This window comes from Stegostoma tigrinum, chromosome 15, assembly GCF_030684315.1.
Source record: "Stegostoma tigrinum isolate sSteTig4 chromosome 15, sSteTig4.hap1, whole genome shotgun sequence".
Lineage (NCBI taxonomy): Eukaryota > Metazoa > Chordata > Chondrichthyes > Orectolobiformes > Stegostomatidae > Stegostoma > Stegostoma tigrinum.
The window spans coordinates 50,126,191-50,139,318 of record NC_081368.1 but is presented as its reverse complement, the minus strand read 5'-3'; the positions used below and the strand labels follow the sequence as shown (position 1 = coordinate 50,139,318).

At 40.1% G+C, this 13,128-nt stretch overlaps 1 protein-coding gene across 4 annotated transcripts in view; it reads left to right on the top strand.

The window, feature by feature from the left end:
• Positions 1–6,743: 6,743 nt before the first annotated feature.
• The window catches only part of LOC125458803 (mitochondrial fission factor-like), a 29,622-nt gene continuing 23,237 nt past the window's right edge, over positions 6,744–13,128 (top strand). For 3 of the 4 annotated variants that reach the window (XM_048544493.2, XM_048544490.2, XM_048544494.2), the window contains exons 1-2: positions 6,744–7,133; positions 8,338–8,550. In XM_048544493.2, coding sequence (XP_048400450.1) covers positions 7,112–7,133; positions 8,338–8,550 — 235 coding nt within the window. In that variant the 5' untranslated portion in view covers positions 6,744–7,111. Of the gene's footprint in view, positions 7,134–7,616; positions 7,693–8,337; positions 8,551–13,128 lie in introns of all 4 variants that reach the window. The other variant, XM_048544492.2, reaches the window with a different exon arrangement.

The following is a 13,128-nucleotide window of genomic DNA, read 5'->3' as shown; positions in this document are numbered from 1 at the left end:
CTAAAAAATTCGTACTTTTGGAAGCAGTTCCTTAGGGAGAGAGACTTCTGGAATATCGCACTTTATCCCGAAAGGCTCCCTAGGCCAAAAGTCTGGGGCACTGGCTCTGAAAATTCTCAATACCGTGTCATCTCTTCCCACTCTCCCATGGAATGGGATTGTGTTAGTGCATTTTAAAGGTGCATTCAAATTCTTCCACAGATGGAAAACACATTACTAGCAAGGTTGTTAAAAGATAGTGAGATGAATTTGATTTTATTGTGGCTTCCTTAAAGGTAACCAGAAATGAGTTACTCTTTCTTTACACAAACTAGCATTTTTTTAAAAAAATAAGTAATGATTAAATCCAGCCCAAAAGGTAAAATTATAAATGTTCAGAAGCAACTGACCAAAGTTCACTTTTCAAATTCCAAAATAGTCTAGCTGTAACCAAGTTTGGAAATATAGTAAGCATCACTGTAGTGCAGACCAGGGTCTCTGTTCAGTACACCTGCCCTTTGTAGAGATTAACTGCCACTTAAAATCAATCACTGTGGTAGGCAATTAGAAGAGGAGGGGTTAGTTCTCATTTGTCCAATTACATCTTTGCCTTCCACATGAATAAACTTGTTGATCTGATGGTTTCTTCCTATTCTATAAAACTTTTCAGCAATGAAGATGCAATGCTGTTGTATTTAGTATATATTTACATTGTTCAATAAGGAAAGTGGGTGAAAAACCAGCAAGCATTTTGACTCTCATTTCTTGTTCTCCTTTCTTCATTGGCCAGCTTTAGTCATAGAGTATGGAAACAGCCCCTTCAGTCCAACCAATCCATGCCAAAAATTATCCCAAACAAAACTAGTCCCATCTGCCTGTTCCTGGCCCACATCCATCCAAACCTTTCCTATTTACCTATCCAATTATACGTGAATATATTAGTCATAGAGTATGGAAACAGCCCCTTCAGTCCAACCAATCCATGCCAAAAATTATCCCAAACAAAACTAGTCCCATCTGCCTGTTCCTGGCCCACATCCATCCAAACCTTTCCTATTTACCTATACCTATTTAAAACTTTTTTAATTGTACCCACTTCCTCAGGAATTTCATGTGAACTACACTCTTTAAAAAATGCCTCTCGTGTCTTTTTTAAATTTCTCTCCTGTCACCTTAAAAAACATACTCTCTAATCTTGTTTTTTCCTCAGATGGGGAAATTTCAACTACCATCAACTGTTTATACCTCTAATTATTGTTATGGTTTATTCATACAGGAGAGTGTTGATGCATAAAGCAAATTTGTGTGCGCTTCATTAAAATTCTTTAGTCATGTAGCCACCTTGTCTCATTCATGAAAATTATTGCTTTTCTCCATTTTGTTAATCAAACAATTATTTGTTTGAAGGTGAGACTGGTACATGAGATTGCAGCGTATACTACTGCATAAGGCAAGTGAACATTGCTTAAATGAAATTACACGAAGAGAATCCAATATAGGTCAAGAAGAAAGAATTATTAAGGCTAGGAAAGGGCACAGAAATGTGAGGAAGTGATGCAAACATGGGCAATGTGAGCCAAACGTAATGTAACAATCTGGTTCTCTATTGAATAGCAACTTCAAATTTACAATCATAAAATACAATAATTGAAATACAAAATGAATACCATCTTAAACACTTCTGTAACAATTTCAAACAAATGTCAGTGTTCTACACCCCTGCACTCTACCTACTACCTTGGTTGGCTTATGATCTTTAATTTTTGACACAAAATCTTTGCTGCATTGAGAAGTCCTGCCTCTTAGAATTAGAGGCTACTGCTTATACTTATGGAAGATCTGGGAGGAAGATAAACCATGAATTTGCCAGTGCCCACTGGCAGGCCACAACGAGAGGCTGCAGCACGTTAGACATGATGGGATGAGGAAGCATAGCTACCGAAGGAAAATTGACCTGGAAAGGAGACACCCCTTTCAGTAGCTGACAGATCACAGGGACAAATCTGATAGGCTGTGCATTCAAGGTAGGTCTCTCTTTCCAACTGTTAAATCTGTTCAGTGGTGGCACTGGGCTCTTAAGTAGTCATTAATTCCCCAATTGGCCTTAATTTGCCAAAATGCAAAATGCCCATCTAATACCTTCTGGGCCAGTTGAAAAATTGCAGCAGTAGGCAGTTAGTCCATTAGCAGGCTTGGTACCAATGACCTGAAACCATATTTTATGGGTCCACCAGTGAATGGCCTATAAGTTCCAGCCCATTTTACAGAAAATGGAGAACTATGCAGCTGAAAAAAAGCTCATTTTCTGAATACGAAAATAATCACCTCATTCATCAACATTATTTCTTCTGATCATAATTTGGTTAGGTCTTCAGATTTTTTGTTAACTTCCTAAATTGGACAGGCTGAGAAATCAGCATCTGCTTGGAAACTGAAATAACTTTACCTGATTTTTCTTCATTAACTCATTTTCATGAGGTTGGAAAGTGGGCATGCTTTTTCTCTTAAATACCCATTGCTGTAATAATGTTTTGTTAAAAATAGAAAAAGGTTCTTATATTACAAATCTACATCTAAACAGTCAGCTGGGATCATCTTGATTACTGGATTTAGAGTGGCGGTGAAGAAGCACTTTAAATCGGCCAGCGTGAACTACAGCTGCCCACAAGAAATGTCACTGTTTGGTTTATAAAAATACTATGTGTTAGGTGAAAACAAAATTGAAGTACAAGCCACCAACCTGTTATGGTGGGGGTAGAAGTTCCCCTCTAATAATTAAACCCAAAACATCCTCATCTCCACTAATATAATAAACTATTATGGGCGAGGGGAGGTTAAAAGAAAGAAAATGCCTGAAATTCACTTTATAAAGTAACAAGTAACAATTTGTTTAATCCTAACAGTGAACAAATTAACAGAATTACTAACTATTCCTTAACTGAACTAAATTCTACTGGTATGCTGTTCCAATAAACACAAGTCCCACTTCTAAAATCCCAAACATTAAGAAAATACCTTAAAGTCTGGACACCTTTCTTCTGCCGTTCTCAAGTCATAAATGCCTTTCTTCCACTGTTCCGGCTATCAGGAATGTTTTCTCTTTGAAATATTGTGTGAGGAGTCTCGGGTAAAAGTGCCATGGTGTGTTTTATGGCTAGTTGGTGCTTTCTTAGAGAGCTTAGCAATTTCTTGAGAACTAAATGCTTACAATGGTGCACTCTCACACTGATTATCAAAAACCCCCGCCTTGTATAACTTGGCTGACCATATTAATTTTCTTACAATAGCATTGGTCCAAGGTTGCCAAAACCATCAGATTTAGACTCAATTGACTTTCAATCACTTAAGTGCTTGGTTTAAATTAATTGGCTGATTTCAGACATTTGCCAAAACAAGCCCTAGGTTTCCAATCACACAGCAAATTGATACATGTTTCAATTTCAGAACTGTATACCCCTTCAGTTGCTTTACTTTACCTCCTTAAAAGGAGCCATGCACTCCTCTGTTATTTTTAGAAACAAAAATTCTTGCTTCCTGTCTTCCAATTCACACTTATTCTACACAACTTCGTAACATGTATATATCGATCAATACAAAATATATTTTTAACCTTGTTATAAGAATTATGCATGAGTTTGATCAGATAAATATTAAGGCTGATCTGTGTCTGTACACATTACATTCTAAACAACTGGAAGATATTAGGAAATTAATTCCAGCACAATTTTGACTTAAAAATTATAAATATTAGTGACTAACCATCAGCTAAGATTCACAATGTATAACTATGCTTATTAAAAACAAAACAAAGTTTATTTCTTTTAAAAAAAAATGTGCACCTCATACTATTTCCCTGATAAATGCTTTTATTGTTTCTTAATTCAACAGTGGGCCAATCAGTATAGGCTGAGAACTCAAAAGTAACTTGTGGTGAAAGCCATGAATTTGTTTGTTTAAAACTAGCAAATTGCATGAAGTGTTCACATCTGAATTATGTTTCATTAGCCTGTTGCTGTTTTAAATTTGCCATTGACTTTGTGGCCTTTTTTCCCCCCAGTTCTGCATATTTGTGTAACTTTTTGTATAGGTCATGCGTAACTTCAATTTCATAAGAGGAAGATCTTTAAATTTTTATAAAGGAAATAAAAGCCTTGTGTGAAGTACATCAGCAAAACGATCTCAGTGAGATGTTGAGTTTTTTTGTGCCTTCCCTTATACCCAACAACCAAAAAAACTGTACTTTTGCTTCTTAAATGTTTAGCCGCAGTAATTGAAAATATGGTGCTTTAACATTTTTGATACAGATGTGCTGCACCATGTGTGTAAGATTTTATTTATAACAACTCTAATGTTTCATATAGCATATTTATTCAAAGCAATACAAGTACAAAATAAACATCAATAGACAGTACTAGTTTTATCACTAGTCACGGATTCTCTGTCAAAAAAGATCATGCAAGTTCAACACAGGCCAGTATTTGTTTTTGACTGAAACATCAGGCACAGTGGCATAGAAACTCTACACAGATTATAGTAAGAACTGCAGATGCTGTAGTCAGGGATAACACAGTGTGGAGCTGCAGGAACACAGTCGGCCAGATAGCATTAGAGGAGCAGGTAAGCTGACGTTTCGGGTTGGGACTGTTCTTCAGAAAACTTTTTAGTGGCAAAACAATGGCATTGATATCTACAAAGATTTTGGGGGTTTTTTTGTGCCATGGATTTTCTGTTTCCTGGTAGCAGTTTAAATCTGGCAATAAGTCAAGGGTTCTCCAGTTGTTAGCACCAATGATATAAGCAACAAAAACAAATTTGCTGGAAAAGGTCAGCAGGTCTGGCAGCATCTATGGAGGAGAAAACAGTTAACGTTTTGGGTCCAGTGACCCTTCTTGGAACTGAGGAAGTTCTGAGGAAGGGTCACTGGACCCGAAACGTTAACTCTATTTTCTCCTCCACAGATGCTGCCAGACCTGCTGACCTTTTCCAGCTAATTTGTTTTTGTTCCTGACTTGCAGCATCCACAGTTCTTTTGGTTTTTAATGATATAAGCAAGCGGGGTAAGCAGCCATTTACTGTTAGGTATTCTTACAGACTTCAAATCTGAAAATTAAATGCACTGGATCCTTTCAATGTAAAGTTTCAGATGACAAAAATAAGATTTTAATACAGTAATTAGTGATTATGTACTTAGCATCCCATTTTAAAAATTTTATATATTCTCATTCAACACAACTCTTGTGGGTTATTATTAATGAGCCTGAAGACAAAACTTTTTTTGTCAATTCCAGAAACGAATAGAGATTGTCTAATTAGTTAAGCACTTGAGGTGTCACAACATTCAGGGCTATGGGGCTGGTGTAAATAGTAATGAATTTTTGGTGGTACAGTCTCTACAGGCTAAAGCACCTCTTCTATATGATTCTATTCTATGATTATAACACTAATCATTACATTTTTCAAACAAGTCTTTCTTTCAACAAGTATTTGGTAGCTCCAGAGTAATTGTAGAAACCTACCCCATTAATGAAAAATAGGATGCATAAAGGTAAGACAGTCACTGGGTGTGGGAATTCTTCATACCTGCAACCTAATGCTTGAAAGAATTGAAAGCAAAACAGAAATATAATCACTATAAAATCATTAGGGGCATGAGTAGGGTAAATAAACAAGGTCTCTTCCCTACCCCAGGGGAGTCCAAAACTGGAAGGCACCGGTTTGTGATGAGAGGGGAAAGATTTAAAAGGAGCCTAAAGAAATAACTTTTTCATGCAGAGGGTGGTGCGTGCATAGGATGAACTGCCAGAGGAAGTGGAGGAGGCCGGTATGATTACAACATTTAAAAGGCATCTAGATGATTATGTGAATCGGAAGGGTTTTCAGGGATATGGGTCAAGTGCTGGCAAATGGGATTAAGTTAATTTAGGAAATCTCGTCAGCATGGATGAGTAAGAACGAAGGGTCTGTTTGCATGCTCTACCTCTCTATGACTGAATTACTTGAAAAAACTTTGTACGTCTGGCAGTATCTCTAGAGAGAAAGCAGAGTTAACGTTTTGGGTCCAGTGACCCTTCTTCAGAACTGGTTCAAGAATTTTGTTTCGTTGGGGCATGCAGAAGTCGAACCCTGAAATTTCGTTGTTTAAGTATATTGCACACAACCTCTCTGCATTAATATGTCCTAACAAGAGCGCATATCACACACATTTCTCACCACTTGATTTTTAACCAGAAGGGAATGGTTCCAACAGGTGTCCGTCTTAAAGAATGAAGCTGCCCTCAGCTGTAACCCACCTTTTGCCATTTATCACTATGTCGCTGCTGCCCGAATTTTGGTTCTCATTTCACAATCGGCCAAAAAGAGAGGCAGTAGGAACTGCAGATGCTGGAGAATGTGAGATAACAAGGTGTAAAGCTGGATGAACACAGCAGGATTTACATACCAACCATTTTCTGATGAAGGCTCTAGGCCCGAAACGTCAGTCTTCCTGCTCCTCTGAGGCTGCTCGGCCTGCTGTGTTCATACAGCTCTACACCTTGTTATGTCCAGAAGAGATCGCCGCCCTCTTGTAGTGACGGTGAGACCCTAACCATCCTAGAGGTTCCTACCTCCGTCAAATTACTAACAGGCCGCTCGGGAACAGACATTCAAAGCATAACCGACACTCTGTGGGCGGGCTGCCCCGTGATGGGCAGGGCCTCTGCTCTATCACGTGGACAAAACAGAGCCAATAGGATCGCCGCAAGTGTGAGGCGGGGTGTGTGACGGCAGTGGCCAGGAATGGGGCGGGTTGATGAGATGATGTTTGTGAGACTGTCAATGTGGCTCTGGGGAAGTCGGTCAGTGGTTCCTGACTGCACGCCATGTCTGATATTGATCACTTCTTACGGCTCTGTGATTGAGGCTGGGGCTTAGATTTAATCACTGGTGTATCTCAGGAACTCAATCTATTGGGTGTCAAGCAATTGTCAAACTGGAATTGTCATTGCGATTCAGACAGCAACAGGTGCTACATCCATCTGAGAGAGGCTGGAGTTTCACCACTAGGACCTCAGAAGACTCAAACTTTTTTGCGTGCGGTTGGGCCAGGAGTTTCCTCAGTTACGGCACTCAATGAGAATTTAAACCTAACAGCATGGATTCTGCATTACCAAACGGTACTTCCCTTCCCAAAAGGATACTGTCAGCACTTGTCTAATGTAGTAGTTGTTATTGCTGCTGTTGTTCTCAAGGGAGTGGGATTTCCTTACCAGAGCCCTGACGGTGAAGATGATGCCTTTGCACTAGCCATTCCAGATCAGATTTGAGTTGTATTGTCGCTTTGGCATTGTTCCAAGCAGTAAAGTCATGGCAGTAATGTGACGGGCACAATATAATTGCGGCCTGAGAGATCAGCATGTAAATTGCAGATTGGTTCACATTACTTATTACCTCTTATGGTGCTTTTTCATATGCTGAAAACTGCTCTGTACTCTAATTGAGATATTGGACTCTGTGGAAGCTCTGATTTTGACACATTCTCCAAGCATTCTTCTTACGCATCACTGCAATAGCGTTCTTTTATTCTTTTAAAAATTCAGCTGAGAAAATGTACATAAGCACTGGGTAGCGGTACAAACGAGTTGTTTTTCATTTTGCAGCTTTACTTTAGGTTACAGAAGGTGACCCTCATGAAATTACTTCCCATCAAAACTTGAAGAGGACGAGTGGTGAGAGGTACAGAGAAAGTAGTATAGACGACCTACTTTAAGAAACAGTGAGAAAATTGACTCGAGACTACCTTGCATGTACTCTGCCACACGCAAGGTCCATGATTTGTTTTCACTTGTATCAAATAACTACTTTTGGAGAAAGTTAGTAGAAAAGCTAGGCTGAATTCAGCACGTGTGGCCAGTGATTGGAACGGTGGTAAAAATCGTCTAAGTTAGAGATTTGCTCAGAAAGAAAAACTGTTCCACTTCCCCAATAAGACAGATTACAATTGACACTGAAGGGTATACTATGAAGTGTCAAGGATTTCATTCTTAGATGATGTCTAGTATTCAAACCTAAAGTCAGCTGCCTCAGATTCAGACTTGTATGTTTTCTAAGAGAAGATGGATATAGTTTCAGGGCTAAAGGAATTAAAGGGCATGGGGCGAAAGGAGAACATGATCATCAAATTATCAAATTGTTTGGTGGAGTTAGGCTCAAAGGGCCAAATTCCCTGACTCCTTTTCCTATTTTCTATGTTTCTATTTTCAGTGATTTCCATGCCTTTCAAAGTGTTACTTATTTAATACATATTAAAAATCCTCATCAGATTAATGTTTTTTTAAAGAAATAAAGAATGATAAATAAAGTTTTACTTTGATCCTTCAGCTGCCATGACAGAGCCAGTATTTGCAGCACCTTCTGATTTGATAGATTCTTGCCCAGCTCCATGTGACCCAGGTTTCGTGCAAGTTATCGGTCAGAAAATGAGAATTCCTAATAGACTGAAAGTCGCTGAGGAACAAGAGGAGGAGGAGAAAGCAGAAGATATTCACCTATCAACACTGCAGATGCAGATTCCTGAAAGAATATCGATGGGAGGTAAATTGCATGTTAACATCAATAAATTACAGAAAATTTTCTATTCAATATTCATATCCACATATTGACCTAGGGCATTACATCATTTAAAGAATTTTATTTATTGTAATAGTAAATGATTACATAGAAGCAGATAGCACAAAACCTGGTTTTTAGGCCAAACAGTCCAGATTCATACCACATTTGCTGCCATTTATCTTTTTTTAAAATCTAAGCCTTTTCTTAATCTAACCTTTTCCTTTCATCCTCATTTATTTATTTAGTTTCCTGGTAAAATAAAGTGTAGATATGATACATGCCTTAACTATTTCTTGTGATAGCAACTTCTGTTGGAATACACACTTGTTATTTTAGTACCCCACAACAATGACAGGATTTTTATAAAGTGTTAGAGATATTGGCAATAGTACAAATTTATATTTGCCCCTCTCTGAATTACCATGGACTGTATGAGTTGTCTTCTATGCATCTCTTGTACTAATGGCATAATCCCATTGGATAGAATTTTCACACAGTCATGAAGAAGCAACACTAATATGTCTAAGTGAGGATTATGTGTGACTTGAGAGCTTAGATGGTGGTGTATTCCCATGACTTTTCTGCCAAGGTCCAGAAAAATTGAGATATGAAGGAAACATGACAAAAAAGGCACTGCAATAAATTAATAATTAGGTGAAATGGGGTGTAAAAGTGGATGTGATATCTGAATATTAATGAGGGAGCCAATTACGATAGCAAGGAGGGATGATATCTTAGGCCTGTCAAATCAGGGTGTATGGGTGGAACTTAAAAGGGGCAATCGCTTTGCTAGGGGTGGACTATAAACCACCAAGCAGCCAGGGATAAATCGAAAGACATATGTAGGCAAATATCAGAAGTGTAAATGTAATAGGATGATAATAGTTGGAGATTTCAAAAAGAAATTAGGAGAGCAAAGAGGAGACATGAAAAAACACTGGTCGGTAACTTTAAGGACAACCCAAAAGATGTTTAATAAGTATATTAGGGTAAGAGAATAACCAGTTAAAAGAATTATGGCCCATTAGGGATCAAAGTGACAATCTGGGTGGAGTCATAAGACAGCTGAGGTTTACTTTGTATTTCTATTCACTGGAGAAGGGCAATTCAAGCATAGAAATCAGGGAAGGGGACTGTGATATACTTGAATGAATAGTATTGAGAGAGAAAAGAGTTATTAATGGTTTTACCAGGCTTGAAAAATGAATAAATCCCCTAGCCCAGATGAGATGCGTTTCTGGCCGGCGTGGGACCTAAAGGATAACATTGCTGAGGCTGCGACATTAAATTTTAAATCCTCCCTGGCCACAGGAGGGATGACAGGAGTGGAGAATAACTAATATGGTACCATTCATCAAGTGGGAAACTATAGGCCAATGTGAATAGTATCTGATAGTGAAACTATATTGGAAAAAGTTCTGATGGACAGAATTATATCTCCACTTGGAGAGGCAAGGGATAATTTAGGATCACCAGCATAGCTTTGTAAGGAGGAGGAATGTCTAAACAGGGAACAAAAACAAAATTGCTGGAAAAGCTCAGCAGGTCTGGTAACTTCTGTGGAGGAGAAAACAGAGTTAACGTTTCGGGTCTGGTGACCCTTCATCAGAATGTCTAAACAAATTTGATTGAATTTTTTTGTAACTGTACCTGCATCTACCACTTCCTTCCACTCAATGCACCACTCTGTGTGAAAAAGTTCCCCCTCAGCTCCCTTTTTAAAATCTCTCGCCTCACCTTAAAATTATGCCCCTAGTTTTGAACTCTCCCACCCTAGAGAAAAAGACCTTTGCTATTCACCTTATTTAAGCCCCTCATGATTCTATAAACCTCTGTAAGGTCACCCCTCAACCTCCTATACTCCATTGAGAAACAGTCCCAGCATATCCAGCCTCTCCATTGAGCTGAAACCTTCCAGTCCAAGCAAAATCGTGGTAAATCTTTTCTGAGCCCTCTCCAATTTAATGTCCTTCCTGTAAATAGGGCAGGTCTAGACCCAAAACGTCAGCTTTCCTGCTATCTGATGCTGCTTGGCCTGCTGTCTTCATCCAGCTCCACACCTTGTTATCTCAACCAAAACTGTACGCAATATTCCAAAAGCGGCCTCACAAACATCTTGTACAACCTTAACATGACATCCCAACTCCTAGACTCAGTGGTCTGAGCAACGAAAGCAACCCTGCTAAATGCCTTCTTAATTACCATATCTACTTGTGATGCACTTCCAAAGAACTGTGTCCCTGAATGCCTAGGTCTCTTTTTTCAATAGCACGCCTGTTTAAGTCCTGTCCTTTTCACTCTACCAAATGCAGTACCTCCCATTTATCCAAATTAAACTCCATCTGCCACTCCACAGCCCATTATAAAGGGATCTTGATCAACCTTAGATAACCTTGTTTGCTATCAACTATACCAACAATTTTGGCATCATTTGCAAACTTGCCTACCACGCCTCCTAAATTCTCATCCAAATCATTTATAAATGACTAAGAATGGACCCAGCACAGATCCCTACAGAACACCAGCCCAAGAAATAACCCTCTGTCTCCTACCACCGAGCCAATTTTGTATCCAGTTGACAAGTTCTCCCTGAAGCCCATGTCCCAACTTTACTATGTAGAACCTTGGCAAAGGCTTTACTGAAGTCCATGTAGACAACATCTACCCCTTTGCCCTCGTTTAACGTTTTGCTAAGTATTCCAAAAACTTGATCTGGTTTATGATACATGATTTCACATGCACAAAGCTATGCTGACTATCCTTAATCAGATTCTGACTCTCCAAATACACACAAATCCTGTCTCTCAGAATACCCTCCAACAACATACCTATCACTGATGACAGCCTCACTGGCATATATCCCAAGGCTTCTCCTTAAAGCTTCCTTACAATGTTGTACAGGACAAACTGGTTAAGAAGCTAAGATCACCAGAGAAGTAGGAAGGCTCACGTTTCAGGCCTAGACCCTTCTTCGGAATTTCTGAATTTCCATTTCTGAAGAAGGGCCTAGGCCCGAAACGTCAACTTTCCTGCTCCTCTGATGCAGCTTGGCCTGCTGTGTTCTTCCAGCTCTACATCTTGTTATCTCAGATTCTCCAGCATCTGCAGTTCCTACTATCTAAGAAGCTAAGAGCCATGGGATTCGAGGAAATTTTGCAGATAGGATCCAAAATTGGTTTTGTGGCAGAAAGCAAAGGGCAATGATCGAAACATGTTTTTATGACTGGAAGTTTGTGGCAAACTTCACAGGGTTTGGTGCTGAATCACTTAGTTTAGAGGTTGAGATTTGAGGATTTTTTAGCTCATACATTTGTGGGTATCTAGAACTCACTGACTAAAATGATGGTAGAAGTGGGAATGCTCAAGACACAAATGAACAATTGAAATGGCACAGATGCATGTGTACAGACCAAGTGCTGAAGATTGGGAATAAAACAGGTCCATGTTTGATGAATGGTCTGGACGTAATAGGCCAAAGGGCCTCTATCCATCCTTTAGAACTCAGGCTCTAGTTAAAATATTAAATTATTGATAAAGATGACTAAAGTGCCTATTAACCTAAATGATTAATTGAAAATGTATCGGATTTTATCAGAGATAATGGGAACTGCAGATGCTGGAGAATCCAAGATAGTAAAGTGTGAAGCTGGATGAACACAGCAGACCAAGCAGCATCTCAGGAGCACAAAAGCTGACGTTTTGGGCCTAGACCCTTCATCAGAGAGGGAGATGGGGTGAGGGTTCTGGAATAAATAGGGAGAGAGGGGGAGGCGGACTGAAGATGGAGAGAAAAGAAGATAGATGGAGAGGAGAGTATAGGTGGGGAGGTAGGGAGGGGATAGGTCAGTCCAGGGAAGGCGGACAGGTCAAGGAGTTGGGATGAGGTTAGTAGGTAGGAAATGGAGGTGCGGCTTGGGGTGGGAGGAAGGGATGGGTGAGAGGAAGAACAGGTTAGGGAGGCAGAGACAGGCTGGGCTGGTTTTGGGATGCAGTTGGGGGAGGGGAAGAGCTGGGATGGTTGTGTGGTGCAGTGGGGGGAGGGGACGAACTGGGCTGGTTTTGGGATGCGGTGGGGGAAGGGGAGATTTTGAAGCTGGTGAAGTCCACATTGATACCATTGGGCTGCAGGGTTGCAATGGTATCAATGTGGACTTCACCAGCTTCAAAATCTCCCCTTCCCCCACCGCATCCCAAAACCAGACCAGTTCGTCCCCTCCCCCCACTGCATCCCAAAACCAGCCCAGCCTGTCTCTGTCTCCCTAACCTGTTCTTCCTCTCACCCATCCCTTCCTCCCACCCCAAGCTGCACCTCCATCTACCTACTAACCTCATCCCACCTTCTTGACCTGTCCGTCTTCCCTGGACTGACCTATCCCCTCCCTACCTCCTCACCTATACTCTCCTCTCCACCTATCTTCTTTTCTCTCCATCTTCGGTCCGCCTCCCCCTCTCTCCCTATTTATTCCAGAACCCTCACCCCATCCCCCTCTCTGATGAAGGGTCTAGGCCTGAAACGTCAGCTTTTGTGCTCCTGAGATGCTGCTTGGCCTGCTGTGTTCA